Below are 22741 nucleotides of genomic sequence, written 5' to 3' on the forward strand. Positions count from 1 at the left end.
AAGGATGAGACTGATTAATGTGCATTAAGAAGAGAGGTGCGATGACTGTCGACCTGTGTCTGGTACAAAGTGTACAAACACTCCTTAAAATAACTTAATTAAAATCGTAAATGTTCTTAAGCAGGTGTTTACGCAGCAAGACTGCAATGTTTGAGAATTCCAAGATTTCACCTCAGATGGTGATTTGACCAATAGGCACATGCCGGTTGTTGTGACACATCAACAGTGATCATATATTTGGAGCTGCTATTTTTTTGTTTTGAAAAACATCCACTGACTTCTTTGGGATGCATATGGCTGGCTTGAGACAGCATAAAAAGAGACCCCTGTTTTCAAGATCCCCCTTTAAGGCTGGTTTTCCATCTGACCCTGAAGGAGGATTCTGAAAATCAATGGGGCCGCCATCTTTCTTTGAAATCTTTATTGGCTGTTTTCATTACACGGTAAAACGAATAAAAGATCCATTTGTGCTTTGTACTAGAACTCAGTGTTGGGCCTCAGCTATATTATATGCAAATAAACTTTGTTAAAAACAACAGCAGCAGCACTGGGGTTGAGAGGAAAAAGCCCAATTAAAACAGAAGAGCAACTCCCAGTTTTAGCCCTCTCAATCTGACTTTTATATACAGTGAGGGGGGAAAGTATTTGATCCCCTGCTAAATTGGCCCGTTTGCCCTCTGACGAAGAATTGACCAGTCCATAATTTTAATGGTAGGTTTATTGTAGCTGTGAGAGACAGAATAACAACAGGAAAACCCCTCAGACCTTGTGGGGGGCCGGACTATATTTTTTGGGGGGTGAACGAATCCCTATGCCCCACAAATAACCCAGACATGCATTTTAAATAAAAGCACACATTCTACTCATGTAAACACATGCTGATTCCCGGACTGTCCGCAGGCCGGATTTAGAAGGCGATTGGGCCGGATCCAGGCCCTGGGCCTTACTTTGCCTACCCATGCTCTAGTTAGTTGTTTCTAAGCAGCCTTTTCTAGTCTGGAGTAAAATAACTGCCCCACCCTAATTCCAGTGCTTACAGTCATTAGCACAGAGCAGGATCCTCACTTAACTTCACACACAGACTTGAATGAAAAAGAGCGCGGAGGAAGCTGATAATTCATGAACTGTATGTCCCCAAAGGCTGGATAAAACGGTGCTAATGAGCAATTAGTCAGTGCTAAGTGATTTTGAATATGTGTCCTTAGAAAAGACACATATTTTGTAGACCTCCTGACCAGCGACTGGTTCTGCTTAAGGACCTTAAGGACTGAGGAGGAGATAGGAGAAGAGATGAAGGGCAATGACCCAAAGTTCCATCTCCCTGGTGAACTCTGCTCAGTCTGATATGCCCTCTTCTCCAAATGATCACGTTCTCCTCGGTTGGTAATGAGCAGGTAGTTCTCGGAGAGGGATGGATTTGGCCCCCAGGCTGCCAATTGTAGACTCCTATTGTAGACCACCAGAGGACGAGATGGTTGGACAGTGTTCTCGAAGCTACCAGCATGAGTTTGACCAAACTGCAGGAGGCAGTGGAAGACAGGAGTGCCTGGCGTGCTCGGGTCCGTGGGGTCACGAAGAGTCGGACACGACTAAATGACTAAACAACAACAATTGTAGACCACAGGGACATTCGGTTAGTTTTGATGTTACAGTGGTACCTCGGGTTACAGACGCTTCAGGTTACAGACTCTGCTAACCCAGAAATAGTACCTCGGGTTAAGAACTTTGCTTCAGGATGAGAACAGAAGTCACGCAGCTGCGGTGTGGCAGCAGTGGGAGGCCCCATTAGCACTTTTTCCCTCCTAAAAAGACGCACTTTTTCCCTCCTAAAAAGTAAGGGGAAATGTGTGTGCGTCTTATGGAGCAAATGCAGGCTGCGCTGCTAAGACAGAAGCTAGAACAGCAAGAGGGATCGCTACGCAGCGGTCCCTCTTGCTGTTCTAGTTTCTGGCTTAGCCCCTCAGTCCCTTCCCACACCTTCCAGAAAAGCCCCCAAGAGCCGCGCTCCCTTTAAAGAGCCATGCGGAGTGTGCGTGCGGCACTTGGGGGCTTTTCCCCGAGGAGGGAGATGGGCTGCCCTTCTCCCTCCTCAGGGAAAAGCCCCCAAGAGCCACACACACACTCCACGCGGCTCATGAAAGGGAGCGCTGAGCAGAGCCTGGGATGCATACATGTGCCCTCTAGAAACTAGGTGAGTCTTATGGTCAGGTTCTTAACCCGAGGTACCACTGTATTCCCCAAGCTCTTGGGCAGATGGGACACATCAGCTTGGGAAGGTAGCCCATCCAGGAGAAGGAAAACACTGATTCTAAACCTCTGCTGCCTTGTGGGGTATCTTCAGAAGAAGAAAAGGCTCAGGAGAAAATCCTACACAAATGGAGTCCTTAAGGACAGTTGGATGGCGCCTTGAACGCCTCCTTCCGGCAACTTCTGCAGCTAAGCTGGTGCCAAACATATTGCTCTGCTTTCCTTTGGACCACATCAGTGAGGCCAAGAGAAGGGTGTCTGGGCAGCCCAGATCCTCGATCCAAGGCTTGTGCCTCAGGGAGGCAACTGAATTTAACCCCGTGGCGTGTGTCATAGACTCACCAAATCATAGAATTGTACAGTTGGAAGGGACCCAAAGGGTCATTTAGTCCAACCCCCTGCAATGCGGGGATCACAGCATTTTGAATCTGAAGCAAAAGCCTTGCATCAGGTTGGGGAGCTCAGATACTCTAGTGGTTCCTCAGAGAGACCATGAAGTGTTTAAATCACGATGGTTTTAGATTTGTTTGATCCTGCAGAGTGTTAAAAGGTACCCTTATTGCATTCCGTTAATGACAAGTTTTAGCAAATTAAGATATCATAAATTATTGGTTTTTATGAAAAAGATGTCACTTTTGGTGTTTCAGTTTTATTGTATGTACCAAAATAGAGTATTTCTGGCTCGGAACACATTGGGATAAACCACCTTCTGCATCATATTATTATTGGGTTTTTGCATATTTGTGGCTTGCCTCTCTTTTTTCTTCCTTTCAAATTTCACAAACCATTTGGCAAGTTCACCATACACACACAAAAAGCCCATTTAATTATTTTTCTAATTTCATTACCATTGACAGGCTGCCTTAAATTGTTTATACATAATACGGGATTAACAATGTGCAATTAAGAATATCTCTGAACACCCCTAAGAATACCTAACTGCCTTAGGGTAGATTAATGTGTGTTTGTGAACAGAGACTAGGACAGGAAGCTGTTTTGTTGATGCAGAGTCGAAACTTTGCAGAAGGCTTCGTAATTACAATTGTGAAAACTTAATAAGCCGTTTATATTTTTTAATAAAATTCACAGGCTGATTGAAGTCCTATTTACCAGCTGCGGCCTGGCATCTTCCATATTTATGCAAATGAAGTATGAACAGATGAGTTAGCTTACTTACATTTAACTAGCATGTGGAAGTTTTTCTCGCTTGTTGACTCACAATAGGCCCGCAGTGTGGTTGATAGTGCTAAATGGGGATGGCGGTCCTGTCTGAGGGGCCATCAAGGAGCCCCACTGTTAAGATAATGGCAGTGTGGCTTTCCAAGGCACCTGCGCTTGAGAATGTGAAGGGAGTAAATTTGATGGGATCATATGCGGTGGGGGCTGTTCCTCTGCTGAGCGGATTTCATTTCTTCTTAACCTATAGTAATGCTGCTTTTAATTTTCCATTTCTATTACTATCAATTATTTAACCTCATGAATATTAACAGGCAACCTCAATTTAGTATTTTTAATTCTGTTTAGTAAATTAAAAAAGAAAACGCAGGACCTGTGGAGAAATTGCTTTCTGAGGTTCTGCTGTGGTGCAGCCAGGTTATTTTAGATTCTGGACGCAATGGTCTTAACTCCACTCTCTCACATCTCCTAGAACTGCAGAGCTGGAAGGGACCCCAGGTGTCAATCTAATCCAACCCCCTGCGAAGCTGGAATCCTGCCCACTGCCGTCTCCGGGTGGGCTCAGACCACCAACCTTCTGGTTAACAGCCAAACATGCTGACCCATTGTTCCTCGGAGGTCTTATCTGTATAATGGGAGGGGGTGGTCTAAATCACTGAGCCTCTTGCGCTTGCCGATTGGAAGGTCGGCGGTTCAAGTCCCCATGACAGGGTGAGCTCCCGTTGCTCAGTCCCAGCTCCTGCCAACCTAGCAGCTCGAAAGCACACCAGTGCAAGTAGATAAATAGGTACCGCTGTGTCGGAAAGGTAAACGGCATTTCCATGCGTTCTGGTTTCTGTCATGCCAGAAGCAGTCTAGTCATGCTGGCCACATGACCTGAGAAGCTGTCTGTGGACAAACACCGGCTCCCTCGGCCTGAAGCAAGATGAGCACCGCAACCCCATAGTCGCCTCTGACTGGACTTCACCGTCCAGGGGTCCTATACCTTTTTACCTATCTGTAAAACAGAAGTGTATAATCATATTCTTTAGATGACAATGGGCATTTCTATGCAGATTTCAAAATGTAGTCCTGCAGCCCTGTTTGGGTGCCCTCGTGGTCATTCTGCCATGTGGGACCCTGGGCATTTGTCCTGCTGGTCACACCGCTTCTTGAACATTAAATTCTGCAAATGAGAGTGAGAATACCAGCTGATGGAAGCGCTTCAATCCCAGTAACAAAGTGTCGTGGTAACAAGTGAGGTTAGGCAGCTATGTGAATTCAGCAGTGGGGGGAAAGGGGCCATGCCAGACTACGCTGCCTTCTTCTGATGCAAACAACCCCAAACTCCAAAATAAATTGCTACAATAAGCACAATAACAGGTGCATGAGTGGAAAGGCAGCAGCGGTGTGTGGGGACTATCCAGAACATCACATACACAACTGTGTGCTTGCTGACACCTGCGTGTTCTTGGTGGAACGAGCTCCTGGCGAACAAGGAACAGGTTTGTTCCCTTGAGGCTAAGTTAGCTGTTGTGGAGAACCTGAGAGAGTCGGACACATTTGGGGATGCAATAATTGTGTCCCACTCTCAGCCTAACAACTTTTCCACTGTCACTCTTACTGAGAGTCTTGAGGAAGGAGGTCATCACTCGGAGGAAGATGGAAAGCATCCATTAGAAGAAACCCGTTCCTGGGGGAACAAACAAATGCCCTTTTGGGTTGAGGATACTCCTTTGTAGGACAGAAGCTTCCTTGTAGTGGATAATTTGATCATTAGGGACATAGATACCTGGCTTTGTAATGAGGGTGCAGACCACCAGCTGACTTGAATGCCTAGCGCAAAGATAGTCATGCGTCATCTAGCTAGACTGGTAGATGGTGCTGAGGAGTGGCGCATTTTAGCACCAGTGACACGAGGAAATAACATTGTGCGGTCTTGGAAGCAAAATGTAGGTTGCTAAGTAGGATGTTGAAAGCAAGGAGCTTCAAGGTACCATTCTCTGAAAAGCTGCCCATTCCATTCACAGCACTTTGCAAGACAGGCAGGGTGTGTGATAAATGAAAAGGCACATTTTGGGGACAGGTTGGCTCTGTACAAAAGGGCATTGGCTTCACTTGAACCAGGATGGAACCAGAGTATTGGGATTTATTTTTTATTTTTTAAAAAAGGGTGCCAGAGTCGCATGAAAGCTAATTTCAGGGAGAAACTGAGGAGCATCTGGTTCGGGATAAAAGCATCCCTAAGCGATGATAGCTAAAATGGGATGGAGCAGAAAATAGCAATGCAAAGAGGCCAAAGTGTTGTACCGATTTTAATTTTAAGAAATCCACAGAGTGTTGTACCGTAAAACACACATGCCAGAGACATTTGGAGAGATCTTATTTAGGCATCTGTATGCCATTGCTGGAGGTCTCCAAGTCAAGATGGGCAAGCTGGAGTACTTAGCCTTTGAAGAGAGCATAAATCTAATGGCAAATTAGAAATTAGGAAATTAGAAACCTAGTGGAATGGAGAGAACCAGCAGGGGCACTGTTATCTCTGGGTGCAAATTCTACAGGAAGGACAGGGAAATTCCAGGAAAGTACAACACAGTAACATTTGAGGAGACTGGTTAAAAGGAACTTGATAGGGGAAATGAAGATGGTCAGGTGTCTCTAGAAGGCTTGGCTAACAATCAAAGCTCAGTTAGAAATGTACCACCAGGGCCAAGAGGGTGCCAGCATGGCTAATGGGCAGAGCGAAAGACTTGAGCAAGTGAGACAAAGTTTATATGGCAGACAGAGGCAAAACAGAACCAACTTCAGAACAAACAGCAGTAAAAAGCAATGAGTGAAAGTGGACTTGTTGGCCAGTGTGACTTGAATAAAAATCCTTTCCCAAGGTACACTGAAAATTGATAGGCTGGGTGTGATAGAAGTTGAAGTCCGAAATCTCTGGAATTGGCAAATACTGCCCCAGGCCTTGCATGCTATAATTGCCACTTCATTCAAGGGCTTCCCATATACACCAGAGATACCTAGCAATCTGGACCAGATAACATCAGATGCTTTTCTCCTGGGGGGGGGCGGGGCAGGGGGGGGGAGTGGCACACCTCTTTTGGAGCGGCTCCTGCCTCATGCAACTGCATAGGTCACAGAGGAGCATGGTGGTTCTGATTGCCCATTCCTCCAGGTTATAGATATTTCTGTGATTTAGGATGATGATGATGATGATATATTTATACCCCACCCATCTGGCTGGGTTTCCCCAGCCACTCTGGGCAGCTTCCAACAAAAGATTAAAAATACATTAAAACATCGGACATTAAAAACTTCCCTAAACAGGGCTGCCTTCAGATGTCTTCTAAACATCAGATAGATAGTCAGTATCACAGTAATTGAAAATTACAGAAGCCTTGCTACGATATGAGTTTGGACGATAGATTTTTTAAATGAAAACAGGACTGATGGAACCTGTAGCCTTCTAGATGTGCTAGACTAGAACTCCCTATCATTCCTCATCCTTGACCATGCTGGCTTGCATTGATGGAGAGTTCATTCATTCATTCATTCATTGAATTTATATACTGCCCTATACCAGGATGTCTCAGATTGAGTTGAGACCCAACAATACTGGGAGGCATGCAAGTTCCTAGATCAGCATTTCTCAACCTTGGGTCCCCAGATGTTTTTGGCCTACAACTCCCATCATCCCTGACCACTGGTCCTGTGAGCTAGGGACCATGGGAGTTGTAGGCCAAAAGCATCTGGGGACCCAAGGTTGAGAACCACTGTCCTAGATGCTTCCTCTACTTCCCCTTCACAGGAGATTTTTAAGCAGAGGTTGGGTGGCCACCTGTTGTGGATGCTTTAGTTGAGATTTGTTTCATTGCAGGGGGTTGGAAATAACAACAACAACAACAACAACTATTATTATTTATTTATTTATTTATACTCCGCCCTCCCCAGCCAAGACTGGGCTCAGGGTGGCTGACACCCGATATAAAAGCAAATTGATTGAAATACAACTTAAAAACAACATTAAAATACAACATTAAAACATTAAAATACAGCCTCATGGAAACTCAAATCAAAACTTTTTTGGGTCAAGTCTTCACCAAGGCTAACTATCCAGACTGGTCCTACATGGGCCAGAAAAAAGCCAGGGAAGTCCCCAAATAGGAGTTCCATCACAGGAAGAGAAAGGAAAAAAGAAGAGGGGGAGGGAATCAAATTGATTCCAAGCCGAAGGCCAGGCATAACAACTCTGTCTTACAGGGCCTGCGGAAAGAAACCAGATCCTGCAGGGCCCTGGTCTCATGAGACAGAGCGTTCCACCAGGCTGGAGCCAGTGTTGAAAAGGCCCTGGCTCTGGTTGAGGCTAATCTGACTTCCTTAGGGCCTGGGACCTCTAGGGTGTTGCTATTTATGGACCTTAAGGTCCTCCGTGGTGCATTCCGGGAGAGGCAGTCCCGTAGGTACAAGGGTCTTAGTCCCTTCCAACTCTACAATTCTATGATTCCATGAGATAAATGGGGTTATCTGTTGCACTGGTGTCTAGCTTTCTGCGTAATATCACATTAACATGGACAGTATATCCAGCTGCTGCCAGATACAATCTAATATGCTGACAGCTCCACTCCAGCCATTTCAAACAGAAGAGGTTTTGCAGGCTCTTTATTTGACGAGCATCCCATAAATGCACCAGCGCTGTTCAATCAAGCTGTGTGTGAAACTTGAAGGAAGGATCGGCCAGGAAAGGGGAAGGCTGGGGGAAGAGTATAGAAAAGCACTTGAGAATCCTTAACACATTACATACCAGATTATATTATATTGCATTGTTTATTTCATTTACGAATTGCTTTCCTGCGAGGCATCTCGAAGATATTTACGCAATAACACATATAAAACAATTGCATGAGTTTCATGTACAGACAGGGACCGATTTATGTGTCTCCAATGGATGCTTGACTGCGCATGTGCGTATCGCAACAACCTGGAAGTGGCCAGAAAAGGGGATGGAATGGGGCGTATCAGGGCACAGTGGGCATATGTGTGTTTTGTTGACATGCCGGGGGGGGGGTTCAGGAGCGTAACCCCTGCTCAAATCGGTCGTCGCCTGTATAAAAACAGTTAAAAACAATGGTGCCCTATTAAGAAAACCATTTTGAAAAACTATGAATATAAAAACAGTTTTAAACAGCAACACATGCATAAAATCAATTCGGATCCAGGACTGGGATAAAGCTTTTCGAAGGCTTGTTGAGACACAAATAGCATATGTGTGTGGATGTATTTAGGGAAGAGTTAGAGAGCATCCGGGAAATAACGTTTGTGAATCTGCACAGAGCAAGTAATGCAGATTTATGGGTCTGTTTGCTAAAGTTTTAGATTTGTGCTTAATTTGCTTTGCGGGTCTGCTCCGTCCTTCCTGAGAGCACTAAAAACGCTTGTCTCCCGTTCGGCAGTGCATTTGCAAAACAGCCTAATATTATTTGTGCCTGAATTTATACTTCAGTTGGGAATTCAAGTTCTGACTATTTCCTCGTATTAAAATCCTCAGGTCCTCCTGAATAGGTTCATCTGAAAAACAGGACTGTCTTAACAGTCTTTTATACCCAAGACTTGTAAAGGATCGATACATTTCCCATCAGAACAGTAAATTACTTACTGAACCGCTTCCAGTAATCATGATGTACAATTTCATGTTAACTCTTCCCCTTCTCCACCCAGAATTTTCTTGACAGTGTCAGATGGCCTCCCTGCAACCTTGCCCACCCCCCGTAAAAGAATAATGGGTTTAAAATGAATAGTTAGCCCATTACATGCTTGGGTAGGGTTTAGCATTGCATTCATCATTATGGTGGAGCCACAGCTCCAAGGATGTAACTATCTAATGCCGGAATGAGGATGTTGTTAAGACGACAGCACTCACCATCGCTGTACTGGCTGGGGCTTTTACAAACTGAAGTCCAACAACCACAAACTTGGCAGTCATTTATACCCAAGGCTTGTAAAGGACTAATACATTTTCCATCAGGACAGTAAATTGCTTAAGCTTCTGGGCCACAAGCTTAACGTGAGTCAACAGTGCGATGCAGCAGCAAAAAAAAGCAAATGCTATTCCGGGCTGCATCAACAGAAGTACCGTATTTTTTGTACCATAGGGCGCACCGGACCATAGGGCGCACCTAGTTTTTAGATGGGGAAATCAATAAAAAAAATCTTCCCAGCCCCAAAGAGCAGCGTACAGGCTGCGCACAACCTCTCCCTGCCGGAGGGGTTGTGCGCGGCTATGGCACAAGCCAAGGCAGCGAGCGGGATGGATCGCGCTGGCTGTTTTGGCTTCCTCTTTAGCCCCGCGCAATCTCTCCCTGCTGAGAGAGGCTGTGTGGAGCTAAAGAAGCCATAGCCCCGTGCGGCCTCTCCCTGCTGGAGGGGTTGCGTGCGGCTATGGTACAAGCCTGCATTCGCTCCATAGGATGCACACACATTCCCCCTCAATTTTTGGAGGGGAAAAACTGCGTCCAGTGGAGCGAAAAATACGGTATAACGTCCAGGTCAAGAGAAGTAATAGTACTTATCTGTTCTGCTTTGGTGAAACCACACCTGAAGTACTGTGTCCAGTTCTGGGCAGCACAATTTAAGAAGGATATTGGCAAGCTGGAGAAGAAGAAGAAGAAGAGTTTGGATTTGATATCCCTCTTTATCACTACGCCAAGGAGTCTCAGACTGTAGTCAGAAATATAAACTACTTGTTCCATTGTCCTTCCGTGGCTTTTCTGTTGCTTTGAGTTGCTAACCACCTTGAGGGGTAAAGCCTTGGTTGAAAGGAAAGGCAACAAAGGAAGTACATAAATAAAGCTGCCTTTCTACCAGGTCACGCTCTTGGGCCCCTGTAGACAACCTGTTCGTTGGGCAGGGCTGGGGGGCTTCCAGCCCATGTGACGGGCTGCTGGGCCTCTCTGCTTGGCCCACCAGGCCATTTTGGAGAAGCCACACCTACCCATCCTACACTTGGTGCCATAGGTGAGGTGGGTGGGGGGCCAGATCCAAATGTGATGGGGGCCATCCCCAATTGTCTCTTGCCTGCCTTTTCTCTCTGTGTCTCTCCTTCTCCCTTCTCCCTCCACCTCCCTTTCTGGTGCCCCCTTCTCTGGGGACGGGGTATAGGTCACTCTGGCCTGAAATATAACCCTATCCACTTCCACAGGTGTTCCCTCCTTCCTCTTCCTCACTCGATCCATTTTAGCCTTCCCCGACCCCACTTTTATTCCCCCATTCTCCCCCTCTGGACTCCCTCCTACCTCAAGAAATTGGGCTTCGGGTCACAGGTTCCTCGCCCCTCCTTTAGCTGGAGAGACCGGGGATGGAACCTGAGACCTTCTGCATTCAACGCATGTACTCCTCCACCCTTAAACTGCAGTCTTTTCCCTGTGGCTCCCCTTTTACCTCCATAGGCTAGCAAGTCTTCTACCAGTGTATGCATTGCATTTAAGGCAAGCTTCCCCTCCCCACCACCCCATTTCTGGTGACTGTACTAGTCCGGCTCTGAACCCAGATCTCCAAAGTGGAAGCTAATTAACTTGCTGAGCCAACACACACCTTTTTTCCCTACCCCAGCGCCTGCCCTGTTGTGAATCAGATTGTTTCACAGGGGAGGGATATTAGCAAGGCAGGCGGGTTTTATCTGCTAGAATAAGGACATTTACAGCATGTAGAATTTTTATTCATTAAATGGAAATCCTTGGGTAATCTCTCTCTTCTTTTTTTGGATACAGGCCGTGCGCTGCTCAGGCTGACAGACAAAAAGCTGGAGCGGATGGGGATTGCTCCGGAGAGCTTGCGGCAGCACATTCTTCAGCAGGTCCTCCAGCTCAAGGTGCGCGAGGAAGTCCGAAACCTCCAGCTGCTCACGCAAGGTAGGAAACGCAAAGGACCACAGGAGGGAAACGGTTGCATGAGCGCATACTTGAGATTGCTTTGATGTTCTCCTGCACAGACTGTTGCACGGAGAGGTGTCATGGGGCCAGAGGGACCACTGAAAGGTAAACAAGAATAGATCAACATGCATATTAGGAGTTGCCTGTCCGTTCTGATAAGAGCAATTCCTTTCTTCCCGTTTTCAAAGCACGACCCACACCCATTGTCCATCAGCATGCTGGTAGCTGTGTTGCTAATCCCGCCACCAATGTCTGAAAGCACATTGGCCTTACTGGGAGGGCACACCTGCTTGTGTTCATCAGTATCGCTTGTTTTTCCCACCTGATTTCTGTACCATTGGCTGCCACTGGCAGAACCCAGGAAATGTACCATGCAATGATGGTTTCAGCAACAGTGCTGTGTTAAGTGCGATGCTGAGTTCGGCCCTCTTCTCCCGTGATATGTCTAACTATTCTGGGTCTTTGCGTGTGTAAGAGAGGAAGGAGAACTTGGGGTCTGCTGTTTCTAATGGCTGTTTGGAGTGAAGTGTAGCAGCTTGGACTACTGCAATGCGCTCTACGTGGGGCTACCTTTGAAGGTGACCTGGAGACTACAACTAATCCAGAATGCGAAAGCTAGACTGGTGACTGGGAGCGGCCGCTGAGACCATATAACACCGATCTTGAAAGACCTACATTAGCTCCCAGTACGTTTCCGAGCACAATTCATAGTGTTGGCGCTGACCTTTAAAGCCCTAAACGGCCTCGGCCCTGTATACCTGAAGGAGCGTCTCCACCCCCATTGTTCAGCCTGGACACTGAGGTCCAGCTCCAAGGGTCTTCTGGCGGTTCCCTCACTGCGAGAAGTGAGGTTACAGGGAACCAGGCAGAGGGCCCGCCCTGTGGAATGTTCTCCCATCAGATGTCAAGGAAATAAATAACTATCTGACTTTTAGAAGACATCTGAAGGCAGCCCTGTTACGGAAGTTTTTAATATTGTGCTTTTAATACAGTGATACCTCGAGTTACAAATGCCTCAGGTTTCAAACGCTTCAGGTTACAAACTCCGCTAACCTGGAAGAGTTACCTCGAGTTGAGAACTTTGCCCCAGGATGAGAACGGAAATCGTGTGCTGGCATCGCAGGGCCAGCAAGATGCCCCATTAGCAAAAGCACGCCTCTAGTTAAGAACAGTTTCAGGTTAAGAACGGACCTCCACAACGAATTAAGTTCATAACTAGAGGTACCACTGTATTCTGTTGGGAGCTGCCCACAGTACCTGGGGAAACCCAGGCAGATGGGCAGGGCATAAATAATACATCATCACCATCTTCATCTGCCACCGTAAATTATTCTACACTAACTGAGGCTCGCCAAACATGTCACAAAGAAAACGCTCCTAGCTGTATGGCGAGGAGGTGTCTGATTAGTAAATTATCTTCAGTCACAGGGCTGAAGGAACTTGGAAGTTTGTGCCCATGTAGCATTTCGGTACCACAGCAGCTGGTAAAGACAGAAGCATGCACTTTGGACACTGAACATGTTGCCTGACATTTCTGGTTCCCCATTTCAGTGAAGATTATTCAGGCAACTGGGACCTAAAGCATACTATGTACCGGCTAGAGATATAATCAGGTTCTGCCGTTATTGAATGGCTATTACATATCGTTACCAGCAGGTTTAAAAAAGAAATGTCTGTGGAACACATGCCGTTTGTAGTCCATTATTTTCAACTTTCAGTTTTCCAAATGGGGAAGCGACGACAGCTGCTATAGGAGTCACAAATGCTGCCATATGTCTCCCAGTCTCTCTCCTCCTGCGTCTCAACTGGACTAAGACTTTACACCTCCTCCTACTTGCTGGAACATATTGGCTTTGTATTACCCGTGTTGTCTCGACTGCTGACTTTGCCCATTCTCGAGACTGTTCCCCTTTCTGCCTGGAAGACGGCAGAATCCACATCGCAGTGCCTCAAAACTCCTGGGTTTTGTTTGGAACTCTCATGCAGGATGCAAATTAGATTCAGGCTGCTTTTAAAGGCAAATCTCAGATTTGCACTTTTTGAACCGAAACGCAGCCATCCTTTGAAATTCACACTTCTCCAAATTTCGCCATCCAGTTCTCTCACCAAACAAATGTATACGTTAGTGTCAGGGAACTGCCATCTAAAGCGCCGGGGGCGCAAAGGCTCACTGAGGTTGAGAGAGGAGTAGCAGCGGAAGAGGGAACCAGTAGAGGGCGAGCAAGAACTCCAAGGGAAAGTGAGTCGGAGGGATGGCTCAGAGACGCTTCCAGCGAAAACAGTGGGGAGGTCTCAGGACCTCCTATAGGGACACCCACACCTCGCCGGAAACTGTCACGCCGAGAGGCCAGACGACGTGTTTCCGTTAAAGAGCTTTTATGTTGGAAACGATTCCGAAAGCAGCCACTTTCGGATTCTACTAGTGATTGACGCAGCCATGCTGGAGGGGCTCCGTCACAGGCAGAGGTTTGAAAACCTGATCAAACTCTGAGGGACTTGCATTTTACGCACAAGCAGCTCATCGTCCCATCACAGCAATCCGAAAGTCACCGAAAGCCAGCTTGTGCAGGGAGAAGCATCATGAGCAACCCAGCCGGAACCGGAGGAGCAGGAGCAGCTGGAGGGGGTCCAAGCCTGGAAGAAAGGTACAGGGCGTTGGAGATCCAGTTGGCGCTGCAAACGGCGAGGCTTGAGGAGAGGAGGGCTCAGGATGCAGAAAAGGGAAAGGAGAAAACCACCCCGCTCGCCAGAAAGGTGCCAGGATTGGTGCAGAAATTCGGGGGGGGATCCCAGGAACTATCATGCCTTTAGAACAGAGATGCAATACGCTCTAAACTTGCAGTTTGATGACTTCCCCGACGAGGAATCGCGAGTGGCTTTTGTGATTGGCCATCTCGAATCCGGGGCGAAGGATTGGGTTAGACCCCTGATGGCAGCGAATAATGAGATCCTAAAGGACACGAGGAAGTGTTTTCGTGCCATGGACCTGATGTTTTCCAGCGATATTGAGCAGGGGGTGGTGCGAAGGCAGTTAATGGCTTGCCAGCAAGGAAGCAGATCTGTCCGTGAGTACTGGACTGAGTTTACTATGCTGATTCATAAATTGGGGTGGGACCTATCGGCGGAGCCCATCCAAATGCTTTTCGAAGAGGGGCTTTCTTCAACCGTCAAAGATGAGCTTTCCCGGGGGCCCAGGGCGGAGTCTATGGATCAGTTAACCAAATCTGCGCTGTGCATAGGAGCGCGCCAGGAGGCGAGGGCTTTGGAAAAGCGGGAAGGGAAAGGAGACCGTTGGAGGGAGTTCCGCATTCCAGACATTCCAGAGCCACCTTTCCCGCCGGCAGAGCCGATGGAAGTTGGAACAGCGCGGGCGCGCGCAGTTTCAAATCCCAGTGAAGGGCGGAAGAAGGAGGGAAGGAGCGCCAAGAGATGTTATCTCTGCCAACAGCCAGGGCACTTTGCCAGAGTCTGCCCACAAAGAAAGGAATGGCAAGGGATGGCAGGAGCTGTTGGGGGAAAGGAAGAGGAAGGCAAGGAGCAAGTAAAAGCCAACGCCTGGCTGCCACCGTCGGGGCACAGCAGCCAGGCCAAAGAGCAGTGAAAGTGCCCATGCCGGAACCTCCCAGACCCGCTTTAGTGATAGAGGTGTTACTAGAACTGCCAAACGGACACCCACTAAAGATCAAGGCGCTTTTGGATTCAGGCAGCTCCTGTAATTTCATGAGTAAGGAGTTTGCAGCTGAGCACCAGATACAGACCATCCCTTTAAGTAACCCCTTGCAGGTGACTACGATTGACGGCAGAGAGCTGTTGGGGGGAGAAGTTAGCCAACAGACTGTCCCGATGATAATGAGGGTGGCAAGGCACACCGAACAGATAGCGTTTAATGTGGCCATCCTGGGAGGAGCGCCCATCATTTTGGGGATGAGCTGGCTGGCGCTACACGATCCGCTAGTGGGCTGGCATCAGAGGGTGGTCTCCTTTGGGTCAGCGCATTGCCTAGAACACTGCAAGGAGGGGAAGGTTTCGGGAGGAGACAGAGTCACCCTAGCCGGGATGGAAGTAATGGACAAAGGGAAGGTGCCCCCGCAATACGCAGATCTGAGCAACGTATTCAGCGAAAGGGAAGCAGACAAACTGCCACCGCATAGACCCTTTGACTGTCAAATCAACCTACTCCCTGGGGCCCAACTCCCAGTAGGCAAGCTGTACGCCATGTCAGACAGGGAGATGCAGGAGCTGAGGGAGTTCATTGACAAAAACCTGAAGCGAGGTTTCATCAGAGAGTCCCGAGCGGTGGGGGGCAGCCCAGTGTTTTTTGTGGACAAAAAGAACACAGACAAACCGAGACTGGTGTGTGACTTTAGGGCCCTCAATGCAGTGTCGGAGCCCCTGGCTTTCCCTATGCCCCGAATTGATGACATTTTGACCAGAGTAAGGAAGGGAAAGATTTTTACAAAGCTGGACCTGCGGGGGGCGTACAATCTGATACGCATAAGGAAGGGAGATGAATGGAAGACCACCATGTTTACCCCTTTGGGAGCCTTTGAATACCTCGTTATGCCCTTCGGTCTACAAGGGGGCTCTGCGTGTTTTCAAGCTTTTATAAACCACGTTCTGGGACCTTTGCTCTACAAGAATTGTGTGGCCTTTTTAGACGACGTGTTGGTGTATTCGGAAGATGAGGAACAGCATGTGAGGGACGTTCGAGAAGTGTTGGGCAGGCTGCAAGCCAACCAGCTGTGGGTGAAACTGGAGAAGTGCCAGTTTCATACCAAGGAGGTGGAATTCCTGGGGTACCGCTTGTCAGACAAGGGATTGGCCATGGATCCAGGCAAGGTCCAAGCGGTACTGGAATGGAAGACACCGAAGACCAAGAAGGACGTGCAAAGATTCTTGGGGTTTGGGAACTTTTATCGGAAGTTCATCAAGAACTTTGCCCACTTGACGGCGCCCATCACCGACTGCCTCAGCAGCAAGAAGAAATTTGTTTGGACGGTAGAGGCGGATCGAGCCTTTGAAGAACTGAAAAAGGCTTTCGCCTCGGAAGAACAACTTCTGCATGTGGATTTACGAAAACCCATGAGAGTGGAAACCGATGCATCCGACCGGGCGGTAGGGGCGGTCCTTCTTCAACCGGGGAGGAGTGCGTCGGAGTGGAGACCGTGTGCCTTCTTCTCGCGGAAGCTGAATAAATCCGAGAGGAATTACACGGTGTATGACAGGGAACTACTTGCCATTCACGAAGCATTCCGGAGGTGGAGACATTTATTAATTGGGGCACAACACAAGGTGCAAGTGTGCACCGACCACAAGAATTTAGAGTATTGGAGAACAGCTCGAGTGCTCAACCAACGACAAGTGAGATGGGCACAGGAATTCTCCAAATTCAACTTTGAAATTTGTTATGTGCCAGGCCCAGAAAACGTCAGGGCGGACGCGCTCTCACGCAAACCAGAGTATTGGGAAGGGGAGGGGGTGATCGAAGAGAGACATGTCATCCCTGAGGACCGCTGGGTGTGTGGGGCGGCGCTGGTGGGGCAACGAGAACTGGTAGAGGAAACGGAAAATGATGAATATGCCCAGGATAAGCTCAGAGGTCTCAGGGGGGAGGGCGAGAGCCCCGGAGGTTTTGAGGAAAGAAATGGGGCATTGTATTACAAAGGGGCACTGTATATACCCGAAGGTGAATTGAGGGGGAGAGTACTCAAGCAGTTGCATGATAGCCCCACGGCGGGACATTTTGGACAACACAAGACCATGTGGTTGGTTACCAGGGAATTTTGGTGGCCTAAGGTGAGGGAAGATGTAAGGGAGTATGTAAGAGGGTGTGACCAATGTCAGCGAGCCAAAGGGGAAAGAAGGGCGCCGGCAGGGTTATTAGAACCATTACCCACACCAGAACGGCCTTGGGAAGCGATATCAATAGATTTTATGACGGATCTGCCAAAGTCCAAGGGGAAAACAGCCATCATGGTAGTAGTAGACCTGTTAACTAAGATGTGCCACTTTGTAGCATGCTCACATGCAGTCACAGCGGAAGAAACAGCGAAGTTGTTTGTAGAACACATCTTTAGGTTGCACGGGGCTCCCTTGAGGGTGATCTCAGATCGCGGCAAACAATTTACTTCCAGGTTCTGGAGGAAGCTCATGAGCTTGCTGCACGTGGAAGTCAATTTTTCAACTGCCCGGCACCCTGAAACCAACGGGCAGGCGGAAAGAGCGAATGGCATTCTTCAACAATATCTGAGGTGTTATGTCAATGACAGAGAGAACGATTGGGTCGAAAAGTTGGCGTTGGCAGAATTTGCCTACAATAATGCGGAGAATGTGTCCACAGGGATGAGTCCCTTTTTGGCTAATTACGGGTGTCACCCCAGGGCATTTCCAGGGGAAGGAGGGGAGAGATGGAGCGTCCCAGCGGCTGAACATTTTGTAGAAGAGATGGAAGCGATCCATCATCAGCTCCAGCTCAACTTAGAAAGGGCTAAGGCACAATATAAGAAGCAGGCAGACAAGAACAGAAGGGAAGGTGAAACCATAAGGGTGGGGGATCAAGTGTGGTTGTCAACCCAAGGGTTGCCGTTCAAAGGGGGTTGTAAGAAATTGAGGCCCAGAAGATTGGGACCCTTTGAGGTCATTCAGCAGGTCAACCCGGTAGCTTTCAAACTCCGATTACCCAACCACATGAAATTGCACCCAGTGTTCCACAGGTCGTTACTGTCACCATACAGGGGGGGACGTGAAGGGGAGTACGTCAGGGGACCAGCCTTGGAAGAGAGGGAACGCCGCAACCATGTAGCGGAAATCCTCGATTCCAGGTGGAAGGGAAATCGGGTGGAGTATTTGGTGGCGTGGGAAGGGGAACCGGAGTCAGAAAACACCTGGGTGAATGCAGAGGAAGTCAATGACGAGGTTTTAACAGAAACGTGTTTCCGTTAAAGAGCTTTTATGTTGGAAACGATTCCGAAAGCAGCCACTTTCGGATTCTACTAGTGATTGACGCAGCCATGCTGGAGGGGCTCCGTCACAGGCAGAGGTTTGAAAACCTGATCAAACTCTGAGGGACTTGCATTTTACGCACAAGCAGCTCATCGTCCCATCACAGTTAGTGTGCATGAAAACCAGTATCTTAGTGAAAATGGCACGTTCCAAATTTCAGTCCATATATGCCATACCAGGTTAAGCAAAACATATGTAACAAGTAACAGTGTCTTCTGGATATTCATCCATAGCTTTCCAGACTCTAGGGTAAAGGTAAAGGTAAAGGGACCCCTGACCATTAGGTCTGGCCGTGGCCGACTCTGGGGTTGTGGCGCTCATCTTGCTTTATTGGCCGAGGGAGCGGACCTGCAGCTTCCAGGTCATGTGGCCAGCATGACTAAGCTGCTTCTGGCGAACCAAAGCAGTGCACGGAAACGCCGTTTACCTTCCCGCCAGAGTGGTACCTATTTATCTACTTGCACTTTGACGTGCTTTCAAACTGCTAGGTTGGCAGGAGCTGGGACCAAACAACGGGAGCTCACCCTGTCGCAGGGATTCGAACCACCGACCTTCTGATCGGCAAGTCCTAGGCTCTGTGGTTTAATCCACAGCGCCACCCTATAACACAGCATACGTGAGGTCGTCTTCTCCTTCTGTTGCTGTTGTCTGCAAGGCCAATCTTAAGTATATTTTGCCAGGCAGTACACCCTCTCTTTTTCCTATCAACAACCAAGGATGAAGTGGCAGGTTTTGGGCAGAAGGAGGGAGCATTTTAATGGAGAAAAGAAGAAAAACGGACCTTAAATGGTTGGTGGATTCATTGATGGAAACTCACTCTGACAAATTATGAGAATCCCTTTCAGGTAGCTGGCCCTCGGGGATCCAATTCTTAATGTAAGCCCGCTCAGAGAAGTTAATGCTATGCCAGCCAAGGCTATGAATCACTCACAAGACTTAGATTGGGGTCAGTAGTTCATGGTAGTGCTGCCAATAGTTCTGGATATAACCCTGGGGGTGAGCACCCCAGAGGATTGCTTGACTAAGAGGTATAGTAGGCCTGTCAGGGGGAGGCCCCTCCAGTGCTCTTACTCTTAACTGTCCAAGTCAATTTAATTTGTGGTGTCGCTCCTGAAGTTGGTCGCTGAAAGACATCCATGTGTCATTCCAAAGGGATTTGAGCTCTTAAACACTTGAGCTTGTTACATTCCATTCTCTGGATGGTATACAGGAAACCTTTTTGTGGGGGGGGGGGAGGAAGCAACCATATTCTGTATTATTATTATCATTATTATAAAACTCGGTTTTACTGTGCATGCGCACAGACAAAGTTTTTGCAGAACGTAGCATCCCATTTGTAGATTGGATGACTATATTTGGCAGCCTGTTGAAGCAATATCAAGAGTAGCTTGCACAGTTAGGAGGCTGCCATTGCAAACTGCAATTAATCCAGAATGCGGCAGCTAGACTGGTGACTGGGAGTGGCCGCTGAGACCACATAACACCGGTCCTGAAAGACCTACATTGGCTCCCAGTACGTTTCCAAGCACAATTCAAAGTGTTGGTGCTGACCTTTAAAGCCCTAAGCGGCCTCGGCCCAGTATACCTGAAGGAGCGTCTCCACCCCCATCATTCTACCCAGACACTAAGGTCCAGCTCCGAGGGCCTTCTAGTGGTTCCCTCACTGCGAGAAGCCAAGTTACAGGGAACTAGGCAGAGGGCCTTCTTGATAGTGGCACCCGCCCTGTGGAATGCCCTCCCACCAGATGTCAAAGAGAACAACAACTACCAGACTTTTAGAAGACATCTGAAGGCAGCCCTCTTTAGGGAAGCTTTTAATGTTTGATGCATTACTGTATTTTCATATTTTGTTGGAAGCAGCCCAGAGTGGCTGGGGAAGCCCAGCCAGATGGGTGGGGTATTATTATTATTATTATTATTATTATTATTATTATTATTATTATTATTATTAATATTCCATGACTAGGCCACTTTTCTTCAGGAGAAATTAATGCTAGTTCCTGACCTCCACCTCCTCGCCACACTTGGAAGGACGCAGGCCTGACCACCTCACCTCCCTGAGCTTGTCTGCAAGAAATTCTGAGAGTTTGTTGAACTATTTTGAGAAAAATATCTGCAGATTGTCTCTCTGGAATAGCTGTTGGAGGAGGGGGGCGGTGTGTGGTGGTGAAGGAATCATTATCCTACTTCCCTAATCCTGATTCATAGGAGGAAGAGGCCTGTTTTGTGCATCGCCCCAACAATCACATGAAACTATTTTTGGATATTCATTGCTAGCGGAGCTCTGGGCTAAGCTCTGGTGTGTCCCTTAGCTCAGGCACATCAGCTTCATGTGTGGGCTGGTGTGCGTTGCCGAAACAGAGCTCGCCTTGTTGTGGGGTCTGTTGCTATTGCTCAGAGCCGGGGAATATTTGGGTTGCGTATTTTTCATGCATTCCTTCCTTGTATCCTCTTAAGGCGGCTTTGAGTGGCGCTTGCTGGGTTGAGTTTATTCGCTTGATAATGCAATTGCCAAGACGAAACGAAAGGCAGGCGCCATTAGGTTGCATTAACAGAACATTTGGTAAGTTCCATCAGAAGCTAAGCAGTTTAAAGAGCTTTAAAGCATTGCTAGATCCTGCCTGCAGCTTCGTTGTAAGTAATGTTTGTTTATTAGAAAGGCAGGGCAAAACAGCGATAATAATTATGAAAATAATAATAATAATTAATATGCAAGTCATGAATGGTTTAATAGTTGGCTAAAGACATCAACGAACAGCTTTAGATTTCCTCTCTATTTTGTCATCCTTGCTCTTGTAGCCGCTATATGTCAAGCTAGCTTAATTCATTATATGTATTGTTACAAAAGATGGGTGCCACCCCCACTCTTTGCCAAGTGGTAGCAAAATTCCAGGGTGCTTACCCCAGGTCTGTGCTGCTTTGGAGAATCAAGATGCTATAGAGACTGTCACAGCTTTAAGAACTATGATTTATTCACATACTTCCATCTGAATCAAGATGGAGGGAGTCCAGATGTTACAGCCTGGTTGTCTCAAGAGGGACTTGTTCCCCACAGTAGTGGAGCACTCAAGTCAAAGGCATCCCTTTGTCATTTCTTTTCTCCCTTCTTCCCATCATACCTTGCTTTTTTAAAAAAGGCTCTTTCTGTCCTGTCACCTCACACACCACATCACCATGGCAACCTCTGTCTGCCCAGGCCCAATATTCCTTTTAGATGGGCCACCAAGACCTTTCGTCATTTCTACCCTCCATAATCTTACGTTCAGACATTAGCTGATACATTTCCCCTCATTGTGACCTATGTGCTTTCTATATCCAGTTATTTAAGAATCTACCATCACGTGAAATCATCAAGACCCTAGTATAATGTCCATAACTTGAGGTTGGACCGCTATCTTTTCCCAAGGCCTCTGATTGTTAGGTCAGGACTATCCTACTCTCCATTGCCACAATATTTCTTTCTTCAAGACCTTACAGTGGTACCTCGGGTTACAGACGCTTCAGGTTACAGACTCCGCTAACCCAGAAATAGTACCTGGGGTTAAGAACTTTGCTTCGGGATGAGAACAGAAATTGCACGACGGCGGTGCAACAGCAGCGGTAGGCCCCATTAGCTAAAGTGGTAAGAATGGACCTCCAGAACAAATTAAGTTCTTAACCCGAGGTACCACTGTATATGGTTGGGAGGAAAGAAGGCAACACTGTGTCTCTCCCATCACCACCACCGACAAAGATAAAGGTAAAGGAACCCTGGACGGTTAAGTCCAGTCAAAGGCGACTATGGGGTTGTGGCACTCATCTCACTTTCAGGCTGAGGGAGCCGGCGTTTGTCCACAGACAGCTTTCCAGGACTTGCGGCCAGCATGACTAAACCGCTTCTGGCACAACGGGACACCCTGACGGAAACCAGAGTGCATGGAAACGCTGTTTACTTTCCCACCACAATGGTACCTATTTATCTACTTGCACTGGTGTGCTTTCGAACTACTAGGTTGGCAGGAGCTGAGAAAGAGCAATGGGAGCTCACTCCGTTGCGGGGATTCGAACCGCCGACCTTCCGATCGGCAAGCCCAAGAGGCTCAGTGGTTTAAACCGCCACCATACTGTAGAATTGGATTCTGCTGCGCTCTGCTTTGCCATTGGAATTCCACCCTTAGTGGGCAACTCCTGCACTGCTGTGTGTGCTCAGCTGCCATGCCATGCCTGCTGTCTCTCCCTTCTATGATGACCCCTCCACCACAGATGCTGCGCTTGCCGCCCACCCCGCAACTGACCACCGTCATTGCTATGGTAAGAGACCAACATGAGAGATGTAGCTGGTTCTTCTCACTGGCCATTCCTCTTCCCTAGGTCTCCTCTTCCCACCTTGGGGCCTCTGTAGTCTCAGCCACACCATTTTCAGTCCTCCTAGA

The 22741-nt window shown here is 47.8% G+C and overlaps 1 protein-coding gene across 3 annotated transcripts in view; it reads left to right on the forward strand.

The window, feature by feature from the left end:
- The window catches only part of SAMD12 (sterile alpha motif domain containing 12), a 201730-nt gene that overhangs the window by 63380 nt on the left and 115609 nt on the right, over nucleotides 1–22741 (forward strand). For all 3 annotated transcript variants that reach the window (XM_081919074.1, XM_081919073.1, XM_081919072.1), the window contains exon 4: nucleotides 11166–11306. In XM_081919074.1, the coding sequence (XP_081775200.1) occupies nucleotides 11166–11306 (141 nt within the window). The remainder of the gene's footprint in view (nucleotides 1–11165; nucleotides 11307–22741) is intronic.

The sequence above is a fragment of the Podarcis melisellensis genome (genome assembly GCF_964234715.1).
Source record: "Podarcis melisellensis genome assembly, chromosome: 7".
Taxonomy (NCBI): domain Eukaryota; kingdom Metazoa; phylum Chordata; class Lepidosauria; order Squamata; family Lacertidae; genus Podarcis; species Podarcis melisellensis.